Source organism: Melopsittacus undulatus, chromosome 1 (genome assembly GCF_012275295.1).
Source record: "Melopsittacus undulatus isolate bMelUnd1 chromosome 1, bMelUnd1.mat.Z, whole genome shotgun sequence".
NCBI lineage: Eukaryota > Metazoa > Chordata > Aves > Psittaciformes > Psittaculidae > Melopsittacus > Melopsittacus undulatus.
The window spans coordinates 21,442,261-21,455,242 of record NC_047527.1 but is presented as its reverse complement, the minus strand read 5'-3'; the positions used below and the strand labels follow the sequence as shown (position 1 = coordinate 21,455,242).

The following is a 12,982-nucleotide window of genomic DNA, read 5'->3' as shown; positions in this document are numbered from 1 at the left end:
TCCATTCTCCATGTCCATATTTTAGGTTTTTTTTGGAGGGGTGTGTGTTTTGTTTGGGTTTCTTTTGGTGTTGTTTCTCTTTTTGTGATGCTCCTAAGTTTAAATGTCTGTGGAAGTAGCTGATTTCCTGTGAATCATACTAAATGCCCTCCCAGTATTTGACATTCTTACTGTGGGTATGCAGTCTTGTACTTCGTAATTCTTTTCAGAGGAAGTAAAGATATAGTCTTTGATCCAAGAGACTTTAAGTCCAGATAGTTTTATGCTTGATTCCCAGATATGATGGACTTGGAAAAAGAAAATTACTTTTTTAAATACCTGTGTAACCTTTTCTTGCAGTTTTATTATTAGCTTCTGCCTTGCTTATACAATGCATGAAATAAATAATAAATGGAGAGAAATAGAAAAGGGCAAAGTGATGTGGATTTTGTTGGTATTTCTCTCATTGTCTTTCCAGCAGCACTTTTCAGTACACGCTAGAAGCTACCAAATCTCTGCGTCAGAAGCAAGGGGAGGGGCCTATGACCTACTTGAACAAAGGACAGTTCTACGCCATCACCCTGAGCGAGACGGGTGACAACAAATGTTTCCGTCATCCCATCAGCAAAGTCAGGGTATAGTTCCATTTCTTTCCTAGATGGGACTGCAGTTCTGCAGATAAATGCAATTGTGGTTGGTTGTTTTTATTATTATGTTTTTTCTTGTGGGAGAGGACAAAGCAAACTTACTGTCACGCCTTGTGCAGAGGTGGGAGAGTCATATTGGTGATGTTCTCAAATATCTTGGGGTCTGTTTTTTCAAAGTGTGATCTTATGAGTTAATCATACACGTATCTGCCTCAGTTTATGAATTGGCAGAATGGTATTTGCATGGATACCACACTTGACATTGGTGAATTTACCTTTGCTGTGATTAAAGAAAAAGTCAAAGAATTGCTGCATCTGCTGTGTAAGTCCATCTTCACTGACTCATGCTCTTCAACAGCTGCTTTTCAGCCAAAATGTGAAGAACTGAAGCCATCCTTTGTGACATAACTTTTAAATAATTTACATAGCGTAAGTGTGAGCTTTCACTTGATGTTCACCCAGAAGTACGACAAAATGGATTACTTGCATCTTAGATTCCACAGGTAGAACCAGAGCTTGAGTACTCAGAAACATCTGCCTCGTGAAGAGGCCTTCTGTTTTCCCTGGTAATGTTTTTGAGTAAGCAAATCCTAACCCAGTAACCTTGGAATGAACAATGAGCTTCAGAGTTGCTGCACTGCAAATTTCACCCTGAAGCTGGAAGGGCTGCACATATGTGAGGCTGCAAAAGTGTTTCCATCCAAATAAATTGAATACCAGCAAGATATTGTGACTTTAGTCGAAGGAACCAGTGAAAGTCAATGTGAAGCAGACAACAATCTATGTTTCTATCATACATAAAATTTAGAGAGACTTCCTAAAGAGAAGCGATGATTTGTAAACCTGAACAGCAGTTAATTTTCAGCCTGGTTTCCTAGGGACATGAGGCTGATAATGGTATGGTGTTTTATTTTGTAAAGAAGAGATGAGACCATTTCTGTTAGAGGATATACAGTTTACAGAAGATTGTGAAACCACATGCAACTTTCATACTTTCATGATCATGTTGTTTGTCAGGCTCCCAGACAAGTAACTGTTGAATTTATTGCCAATTCCATACAAACCTGATAGGCGCAAGAGGTTCTCAAAGTATTAAACCTCTATAAGTTTCATAGAAGTGTTTCATGGAGAAGAAAGATTGTCTCGTTAGTGGAAGAACTGCAGTCTGCACTGTCAGTTCTGGTTAGTGCATCAGCTGGCCAGCCAGCACGTACTTGATGGCCAGCCAGTATGCACATGCATAGTTCAGGACTCATCCACACATACCCACACAGTAGCCAGGCATGGGAGGTGCAGTGATGACGTTCAGCTTTTATAGGTGGAACGGAGAAGGTCACAGTGCATGTGAAGAGTTATGGTGGTGATTATGTGAACGATAATAAATCATGAATCAATTGTGATCCAGCTCCTTGGCTTATGAAACAGCTTGATGATGGTTTTTATGAGCTTAGTGGCTCAGGGTTAAATGAAAAATTGAAACAAAAGAGGATATTTAGAAGTATTAAAATTTCTATTCTTTGTGATTTCTTTTCACTTCATTTTACCTAGTATGAGCATTCTTTCACTTTTTTTGTGGGTTTTTTTGTTTTGCTTGCCTACAACAGGGCTTTTTAAAAAAGCCTTTATTACACATGCGACGTTTTGCTTGAAGTTTCAATTTGTTCCTTTTGAATCACAGTTTAACAAAAGGAATTCAGATCTTGAACTGACGAAAAGCTCAGGAAAACTCAGTAGTCACATTGATTTTGTCATTAATGCATGTATGCAAGAGTCCTGCTCCAAGAAAGGGTATTTGGACTGTGTATGCTAAACTTGAAAATGTCCTACCTTTAGAACACATCCCTTTACAGTGTAATGTCATCTTCCAGAGTGGTAAGGAATCTGAATTCCAGCAACTGGACTGGACTTGGATCAGAACTGGAACTGGGGAATCCTCTGACTTTGAAGTGATCACTTTTTACTTAAAGGAACTTGGACTTCTTAAATCAAAGAATGCAATTAAATACTATTTGGACTATCAAAACCATAATCCTAGGCCCTGCATTATTTTCAAACTACATTTCTTCTGCCCCAAGTTTTTAAGTACATGGCAATATTCCACTGGAATATTAATCAGCAATCTTTTACAACCAATATACTGAGAGAGGGTGGTGACTGGATCAGCATTAGAGGCATATGACATATTTTAATTTTTGTATATCTGACTGTTAATTTTATTAACTGATGCAGTTTCTGGTGTTGGTTTTCTTAGAGCGTGGTCATGGTTGTTTTCAGTGAGGATAAAAACAGGGACGAACAGCTGAAATACTGGAAATACTGGCATTCTCGGCAGCACACAGCTAAACAGAGGGTCCTCGACATTGGTGAGTATATGAGGATCTCCAGTTGTTGCAGGGAAGATTGCAGGGTGTGAGAAGCTCTAGTACCTTACACTGGGATGTGGTGGGATATACTGGCAATGGCTGCAAGGCTTATACCAAAGTTTTTAGCAATAGCTCATCCCTGCTAGGACTAGGCTATGGGCTCTATGAAGCAGGATGTAGAAGGAATTGTTTCAGTCTTGCATGCATATTTAGTGGTGTTTCACCTTCTGCTGCTAGGAAGTCAAGGTCTGCACCTCTGCAGGAGTGGCAGTGTTTGTTTCCTTTATTTTTTCAAAGGCTGATGTACTCTTTGATCCAGTAACAGCAGCAGCCCACATAACAGTTATGTTAACTAATCAGGTGTGTAAGTGCAGCCTGAGAGTGAAGATGCCATCAATATAGTGACCACAAACGGGCACACAGGACTTCTGCACCCCAGTTTTGGGGTCCTGTTGGTGTCAGGGATAAGTGAAAGAGAAGTGAACTCTGGTGTGCTATCCAGAGAGACCTGTTTACTGTTCATCCTGTCCAAAGTATTTACAAGCCAATTTCAGCCACAACTGCTCTATCCACATGCTTGGGAGATTTTAGCAAAGGAAGAACACGTTCCTGCTGCCAAGGAGCCTGAAGTTGAAATCTGTGGGAGTGTCTAGACATCAATAGCTTCTCCCCTCCCACATGCAGTTTACACATGCAGACATCTGCAGCAGATTCCAGTCAAAGGAGTCGGCAAGACCAAAGCAGACAAAGTCTATCTTGTTTTGACCGCCTGAGGGAACCAAACCATTGAATGGCAGGAATGAGAGGGGGCACAGAGGAGGAGGAGGAGGGGAAAAAAGCTGGGTTACTGTAAGACTTCAGGGTGATTGAACAGGGTGATCAATCCTTAAGTGTTTCTACTCATGCAGTGCCTTTCCACTTTGAAATGCTCCAGCCTCCACTGAGGCTGGCATTATTTAAAGTCAGGCTATTTGGTTAAAACACCTCTTCCTGAATCTCCTCTCTGCCTCTTGTCTTATCAGCATAGTACTGGCTGAACTGTTTTCACAACTACTTTTCTTGTTTTCTTTTTTTCCCTGTCCTTTGGGGTATTTAAGGAGTAAAACTTCTACCCCAGACAAAATGACTCTTATGATGACATGTTAAAAGAGCAGGTATGCCACGTCACAGCTGTTTCTGAAGGCTGCCTGTTTTTGTGTGCTAGTCCCTACAAGCTTGTAGTGCTTGTGCTCATACCTTTGAAGGTATGTGCTTAGGAGCTTGTTCCACTGCAGTGCCAACACCATCAGACTCCACTGCACTTGTGGTGTACCGCCACATTTCAGTCCCCTTACCTGAACAAGTCGGTTTATGACACGTGCTCTGCAGCACAAATGATGTGCATGAACTGTGTGTTTATCTGTGTTAAAGCGAACATCTTCTGTTTCTGCTAGTTTGAGATGAACTAGGTCTGTGCTGACTTTTGAGGTGCTCTGGCATCTTTATTTGAACTGCAAATATGAGCAAAGCCTGTGTAATAAGAATTATTGATACAGCACTCCCTGACAGATGTGAGAATTTTAAGAGTTCTCTTCAGCGTTTTCAGAAGAAAGATTTATATGTGCTCACTAGTGTTTTCTTGAGAACAGCTGAAATATGACTTTGGTTCCTACCAAGTACAATGTTTCTGAATTGCATTTCACTTTCTTTGGGACCCACATTGTCGTTGTGGTTTAACACCAGCTGGCAACTCGGTACCACGCAGCTGCTCACTCACTCCCCCTACTCCCTTCAACCCCCCTGCCCACCCAGTGAGATGTGGAGGAAGATCAGAAAACAGGTAAAACCCATTGGTTGAGATAAGAACAGTATAATAATTGAAGTACAATATAATACTACGAATAACAGGGGAGATAACAAAGAGAGAGGGATAAAACCGAAAACCCAAGCCAACAAAAAGAAAACCCAACCCAACAAAACAGCAATGATGCACAATATCATTGCTTAGCACCCGCTGAACAAAACCCAGCCCAGCTTGAGCAGTGATGGGTCCCTCCAGGGTGACTTCCCCCAGTTTATATACTGGACATGGCACACTGTGGTGTGGAATGCCCCTTTGGCTAGTTTGGGTCAGGTGTCCTCTGCTTCCACTCAGATTCTTGTGCTCCTCCTCACTGGCAGAGCATGAGAGACTGAGAAGTCCTTAATCAAAGTAAACACTACTTAGCAACAACTAAACATTGGTGTGTTATCAGCACTGTTCTCAGACTAAAGCCAAAACACAGCACTGCATCAGCTGCTAGGGAGAAAACGAACTCTAATCCCAACCAAAACCAGGACAGATGTGGATGTTTGGCTTATTAGGGCAGAATGGCTCCCAACTACATTTCTCTTACAAGTTTCAAGCTGCATTTAGCAAAATCCTCTTGTTTTATCATCAGATAATCTGAGCAACTTTATCCAAATTTGAAGTTCCACTTTGAGTGGAAATAGGGTGGGAGTTGAACCAGATAACCTCCAGGGGTCCCTTCCAAACTAAATTATTGTGTGGCTCTCTGGAGATTTCCCTTTACATTAAAAAAAATCAGATTCCTAAAGAGCTCCTTTAAAGGAATACTGAGCTAATGTCCAAGCCCTGTGTAGTTAACAGAGAGTATTACAAGTCCATGAGGGAGATCATCAAATGCCAGGATATGCCATGGAGTACCATTTAACCAGGCAATAAGAGAAGCTTACTAAGGACAGGAGTATGTGTTAGATTTGTCCCATCTTCAGGAGATGGTCTGGCAATCTGCTGGTAGCCCCACTTCTCTCTTATTTTGGATTTCACTCTGATTATCATAGAATCATAGAATAGTTAGGGTTGAAAATGACCTAAAGATCCTCAAGTTCCAATCCCCCTACCATGGGCAGGGACACCTCACACTAAACCATGTCACCCAAGCCTTTGTCCAACCCAGCCTTGAACACTGCCAGGGATGGAGCGTTCACAGCTTCCTTGGGCAACCCATTCCAGTGCCTCACCACCCTCACAGTAAAGATCTTCTTCCTTATATCCAATCTAAACTTCCCCTGTTTAAGTTTTAACCCGTTACACCTTGTCCTGTCACTACAGTCAATAATGAAGAGTCCATCCCCAGCATCCCTATAGCCCCCTTCAGATACTGGAAGGCTGCTATGAGGTCTCCACGCAGCCTTCTCTTCTCCAGGCTGAACAGCCCCAACTTTCTCAGCCTGTCTTCATACAGGAGGTGCTTCAGTCCCCTGATCATCCTCGTGGCCCTCCTCTGGGCTTGTTCCAACAGTTCCATGTCCTTTTTATGCTGAGGACACCAGAACTGCACACAATACTCCCAAGTGAGGTCTCACGAGAGCAGAGTAGAGGGGCAGGATCACCTCCTTTGACCTGCTGGTCACGCTCCTTTTGATGCAGCCCAGGATACAATTGGCTTTCTGGGCTGTGAGTGCACACTGCTGGCTCATGTTCATTGTCTCATTGACCAACACCCCCAAGTCCTTCTCTGCAGGGCTGCTCTGAATCTCTTCTCTGCCCAGCCTGTAGCTGTGCCTGGGATTGCTCTGACCCAGGTGTAGGACCTTGCACTTGTCATGGTTAAACTTCATGAGGTTGGCATCAGCCCACCTCACAAGCGTGTCAAGGTCCCTCTGGATGGCATTCCTTCCCTCTAGTGTATCAACAGAACCACACAGCTTGGTGTCATCAGCAAACTTGCTGAGGGCACACTCAATCCCACTGTCCATGTCAGCGACAAAGATGTTAAACAAGACTGGTCCCAACATTAATCCCTGAGGGACACCACTTGTTACTGGTCTCCAGCCGGACACTGAACCGTTGACCACAACTCTTTGTGTGTGGCCATCCAGCCAGTTCTTTATCCCCAGAGTGGTCCATCCATCAAACTGATGTCTCCCCAATTTAGAGACAAGGATGTTGAGTGGGAAAATATGAAGGGTTAATCATGTATTGGGGGTCTTCAGAACTGTCTGAATAGCCATAAATCAGTGTAACCAGTTCCATACATATTTATAATCATTAGTATTACTTTAACTTAATGTTTGTAGCATATGTTTAACATCGGTGAATACTTTTAAATTGTTTATGAATCACCCTTTATCTAGAGCATGACTTGGTCCGTAGCAGGCAGAGAATCAGTTGAACTTGGGATGTTCCCGTTCTGGGGTCCAGGTATTCTGTCCTCTGATGAGGGTGATGTCTCTGCTTTTGCTGCTTTCCCCAGTGGCACAGGTCTGTCTGTCTCCTTTCTGCCCTGCAGTTATATTCTGGAGATCAGAGGAAATAGAGTGACTTGTTCCCTCACTTCAGACATGCAAAGGTCACCATGTTCATTTGTTTTGTGTCCTGGCTGCTAGTGTGCCTCCTGGGAGGAAGGATGATTGAACAGTTATATGTAGTACTGGGTCTGAAGATGCATTTACCTTAATAGGATAAGCATGTACTTACATGTAAGAATGTCCTTAGTACTTGAGGAATAAACCTGAGGACTTGACACTTAGTAAGCAAGAAGGAAAGGTGTTTTCCAGTATTTAGCCTGAGTGCTGCTGTGGATTTTTCTGAAGGAGGAGGCACTTTCACTGTTTTTAGCTTAAAAAAAAAATCCCTCCCATTACAAAACCCTGTTTTTTCCAGTGTTGTGCTGTGACCTTGGATTACTACTTTTATTTTTTTTTCTTGTAAAATCTACTCTGCTCTCATGAGACATCACTTGGGAGTATTGTGTGCAGTTCTGGTGTCCTCAACATAAAAAGGACATGGAACTGTTGGAACAAGCCCAGAGGAGGGCCACGAGGATGATCAGGGGACTGGAGCACCTCCTGTATGAAGACAGGCTGAGAAAGTTGGGGCTGTTCAGCCTGGAGAAGAGAAGGCTGCGTGGAGACCTCATAGCAGCCTTCCAGTATCTGAAGGGGGCTATAGGGATGCTGGGGATGGACTCTTCATTATTGACTGTAGTGACAGGACAAGGTGTAACGGGTTAAAACTTAAACAGGGGAAGTTTAGATTGGATATAAGGAAGAAGATCTTTACTGTGAGGGTGGTGAGGCACTGGAATGGGTTGCCCAAGGAAGCTGTGAACGCTCCATCCCTGGCAGTGTTCAAGGCTGGGTTGGACAAAGGCTTGGGTGACATGGTTTAGTGTATGATTCTACATAGAATATAATATTGAATTGCAGCAAATATTGATTATTTAGAATCAGTACCATAATCTGACAAATACTGAAACAGGTTCAAACATAGACATACAGAGCGGGTGTGGAAGTTTTGGATTGGGGTTATTTGTGCTCTAGAGTCTTGCCCATATTTGTTTTGCAGGACAGTTTTTATTATTTATGTGCATAATACAAAACCTACTACAATGGTATGCAATGCATGTGAATTATTAGTGTTTAATGTTGTAATTTGCCATAGTTTAATATGCAGTTTACCCAACAAAAAGGAAATAATTCCTGTGGAGCCTTTTTCTTGCATTTGGAAGAATCCCAGTTTTATGGTAAATCACAACAGCAGAAGAGGAAAAATGTAGTCACACTGGCAACTTTCAGATATCCTTGGGGTGTAAATGCTGTCTTAATCCACTGAGGATCCTTCTTTAAATAACTTTAAATTGAGGGGAATATGATACACTTCTGCTTTTAAACAGCATGTCACATAGATGCTCCATGAGATTTGTGTATGACAATTAAGGAAGTGGAGGCATGTGTTGGGGGAAGGGAAGGGCTGGTGGGATGTGAGGTTCTGACAGCCTTTTAAGAGAAGAAAACATGTGTCTTTACAAGACATGTTGTTCGTGTCTTTCCAAAGTGCACCTACACAGCACGCCCATATGCAGCAGTCAGTTACACAAGGCACTCTCTGGTGAATCATAAATTTAAGGGGTGGGTGGATGTGTGCACATGCATATTAAACTACTTATGTGTCTTCTAATTCTTCTTATTTGCATTCCCACACTGAATTAAGATAGTGAAGCCAATTACTTCAGTTAGAAAGGAGATCTGAGTTCATGATGGGAATGAAAAGCCTGCTGCCCTCTCAAACTGTATTCACTTGCTGCATCACCAAATATCTTGTGCTGTTCTTATGGTCAGAACAGTGAATTTTTACTGTATCCAAAACCATGCCAGCATGCCTGTGTTTCGTTATGAGAGACAAGTATACTGATTGCACCTCTCAAATGTTAAAAAATTCTTATTGCAGCCATGGTTTTGTTATAAATGAATTTAAAGTTGTTATTACTTAGATTTTTTTTTTTTTTAGAGAGCAATAGTGTATTTTTAGAAGGGCAAAGGAAATGAATATTGAAACTGTTTGAGTTTCTAGAATTTCTCTATTTATAGAATACAAAAACATCCTCTTTCTTTAACAAAACTAGGAACCAGTGTGCTTCTGAAGCACAGATTTGGGCAGTATTAGATCAAGATTACTGCACGACATAAGCTCATCCCTCTGGCACTGAGTACAATTACAGCCTTCAGTGATTCTCAGGAAAGGTATATGTATCAGAGAGAGTTGATGCATTCGCATGAACAATCTGAAAGTTCCTTTAATCAAGCAGATATTACTTACTTGCAAACTGTGTCTTTCTCTTAACCTGTCATCAAAAAGAAAAAAGTATGTTTGGTTGGCAAAGGGAGAGAAAAAATGGGCTTGTTCTTTCTCATTATAAAGAAGACCTGGAAGTTGTCTGGTTTATGTGGCGTTTCACCCTTACTGTTTTGGGGGAAGGATTGGGTCATCCTTGAAATTTGGGCTTCCTCCCTCTTGTTTTGCATTTCTTCTGAAATGTTAGCTCATTGATAGTATTAACAGCCCATGAGAAAGAAGTGTGAAGAGGCTGCAGAATTTGGAGTCAGACAATTAAAAAATACTTTGTCTTTTTGCTATTTTAGTGTCATACAGACGTTAGGGAAAGGATTTTTTTTTAATTTTTTTTGTCTGTTTTATTTTTTTTTTTAAATAGAAATCCATCATTCACTGCAGTAATTCCTGGGAGACTTGAAATGGCTCGACAAGAAATATGCACTACCGATCATTTCCTTCAGTGATAGCTCTTAGCCTTTTAGAAAGCTTCTTTAGCTTGTTTATTTACATAAAGATTTAAATGTTTCAATAGCTTCCAGATAATTTTCCAGATTTGGCCATTCCTTACCCAAGCTAATGCGCCCACTCATTCCCACTACAGTCACAGATTCCTTTTTAAGGGCAAGCAGTATTTTGCAAGAACATTAGCTGGTGATGCGTATGTGTAAGACTCAAGCTGCAGTATATTACCTCTTTGCAATTAAGCTTATTAATAATTCAACACAAACAATACAAGTGGTAGTTTTGATGCGTTAGACAACCCAGGGGAAAAAGCAAAGATCTGCTATGCATTGTAAAAGAGAAAGTCCAAATCTTTTTTGTGAGTCTTTTGTTTGTTTATTGTTTCTTACAGCTGATTACAAGGAAAGTTTTAATACCATTGGGAATATTGAAGAAATTGCATTCAATGCTGTGTCCTTTACCTGGGATGTCAATGAGGAGGCAAAGGTGAGGAAAAGCCATGAGGATGGCATCCTTTTATAAGTATCATCCATCCTTAGTCACTGTTCCACTTCTCTCCTTTTTAACAAATAAGAACGTGGGTGGAGCTGAGTGCCCTCAGCCTCTGCAAAGCCAGGCAAATTGTAGTCTTCCACTGGCCCCAGGGATTCTGGCCATCTGTTAAAGGGAAAAGGGTGTGTAATGGTTGGTGTGATGATGTTGTGTTCACACCTGTGTCACTGACAAAGAGAGTTCCGAGGAAAGCCTGCAGGGCTCTTGCGATGCAGTTCCTTACTTGTGACCTCTCAGTGATTTTTTTTCCATTTAAAATATGCCCTGCCTGAGAAAGAGTAAAGGATGTTTTTTCATTTTTGCAAAGTCAGTTTAGAACAAAAAGTGACCTTTTTCTTTCTCTTTCCTTTCTGTACTTTTAGCATCTCTAATAATCAATATTCTGTAACCTAGACTATGCTTTCCCTTGTGTTGGTACCATTATTTTTTATTTTGCACAGACTGTCCTTGTAATTAGGAACGAACATATTTCTGAGGACTGGTGCATTCTGTCTGTCTCTGTTAGTGTTTGAGTACCCTCAGACATGGGGTTTTGCATTCAGGGATGTGACTGCTACAGTGGAATTATAAACCGGGGATTTATAAACCAAAGAGCACTTCAGCAAGTTTCTCACAGATAAGGTTATCCAAAGGGGTGGCAGAGTGTTTCAGCTGCATGGACTAGTGTGGGAGAAATGAGAAGCTGCCATTAATTATAAGAAGTTGTCTCCTGAAAATAGGCTGTGTAAAATGTGTGGGGATAATGCAGAATTCCTGGGGATGTAGAAATAATAAACAAGCATTGTTGAGCTTAGCAAACTCCTCATACTGTTTTCATGTTGAATAGAAAATGCCCAGTGTTCAAGTAATGCTAAGGATCTTTTCAAATACAGAGACATCTTCATGCATGATCCCTCACTGCATTTCTAACAGAGCATTACAGAGATTGCACTGGATTGTGCAAGCAAGTCATTTTGTGAGAGACTGCATTGAGTACAGAGTGGTAGCATTAACACTCACTGTCCTGACTTGCTGACTGAAGGTGCTGAGGTCTGTACTAACAGCGATTTTCATCTCTGATGCACATTTTAAAAGAATAGAGCACTAAAGAAAATACAATAGCTGAAAATCACCTAGCTCTTTCAAAAGCTGGCCTTGGTAAACAGAGTTGTGCTTGTCCTGGTTGCTAATGGTGCTGTATTTACTCGTGTAATGATTACATACTCACTGCTGCAGATACTCCCCCATTATGTGATTCCATTTCAAAATACAGTGGTATGTTGTCCTCTGCAATCACAACAGATGACTGCTATGTGCTTGTGGTCATTATGCAAGCAAATGCAGGTTTGGGATCTCTAATGCAATGGACTTTCCCAAGGGCTTTTACAGAAGCACTAAAGGCTAGGGCTACCTTGCCCCACTGGCACCATCCCCGTTGCCAGTGCTGCTAGTTCTTTAACACATATATATTTGCAGCTGCAAGCCAGACTGAGCAAGACACCATTTTGATCTAGGAGCAAGACTCCCACTGATGTCAGGTGTTATGCTTGGCCATTTTTTCTGATCTTGCACCTTTCATGTCGCTCTTGCCTTAGGTGCCAGAACATCAAGAGCACAAATCTTGCAATGATCACTGGAAATATAACAGAGTAAGATGTTAAAATAATGACTCTCTTACTGCTGCTGGATTAAAAAAGTGCCAGGAGTAAAATGTTAAGAGAGCCACATGTATTTCTGCAGGAAGTAGTCATTAAAATGCAAATTAGCTTATGCATATTTATTGGGGAGGTTAGTTATCGAACATCTGAACTTTTAGGAGCTTGAACTGCAAACGTATTGATAAAAGTAAGAAGATTCATAACATGCTTTGGTGTTGGGCTATCAAACATAAATCATGTTGTACCTGAAAGCTTATCACCATGCACGAAAGTGTTTCCTTCCCCACACGTGTGTATACACGTACCTACATGCTCGCTCCTGTTAGAGAGTCTAATACAATAACCTGCTGCACTGGGTCTGGGGATTCCCATAGGATGGCCCTGCAGTTGTTTGAAAGCTGTGGACTCGGAGGCACGTCACTGAAGGCTGTTTTTTCTCCAGCAATTACTTCATCCAAGAGAAATGAAGAATTTCAAGGCTTAATTACAGACTCTTTTCTTAAGCTTTTGGAATGATGATCTTTTAACTGGCTCCATTGTTTCTGCTCAGTGTTGTTTTCCCTTTTCAACCACAATTTCAAGATTAAAACTTAACCTCACAGGCACAAAGGCCTTTCTCTTCCGAGTCAGACAAAAGCGGCACAGAGCAGTTCTTTCCAGGGCCTCTGAGATGTGATGTGATGAAGCGCTCTACTGGCCCGGGAAGAAAGAAAGAAAACAGACTGGTCATTGGAAATGCACAGG

General features: G+C 41.5%; 1 protein-coding gene across 6 annotated transcripts in view; it reads left to right on the top strand.

Annotated features, from left to right (window-relative positions):
* Positions 1-12,982, top strand: part of GRHL2 (grainyhead like transcription factor 2) — a 70,685-nt gene that overhangs the window by 24,911 nt on the left and 32,792 nt on the right. For 5 of the 6 annotated variants that reach the window (XM_034063424.1, XM_034063426.1, XM_034063418.1 and 2 more), the window contains exons 6-8: positions 458-614; positions 2,878-2,989; positions 10,441-10,535. In XM_034063424.1, coding sequence (XP_033919315.1) covers positions 458-614; positions 2,878-2,989; positions 10,441-10,535 — 364 coding nt within the window. The remainder of the gene's footprint in view (positions 1-457; positions 615-2,877; positions 2,990-10,440; positions 10,536-12,982) is intronic. The other variant, XM_034063422.1, reaches the window with a different exon arrangement.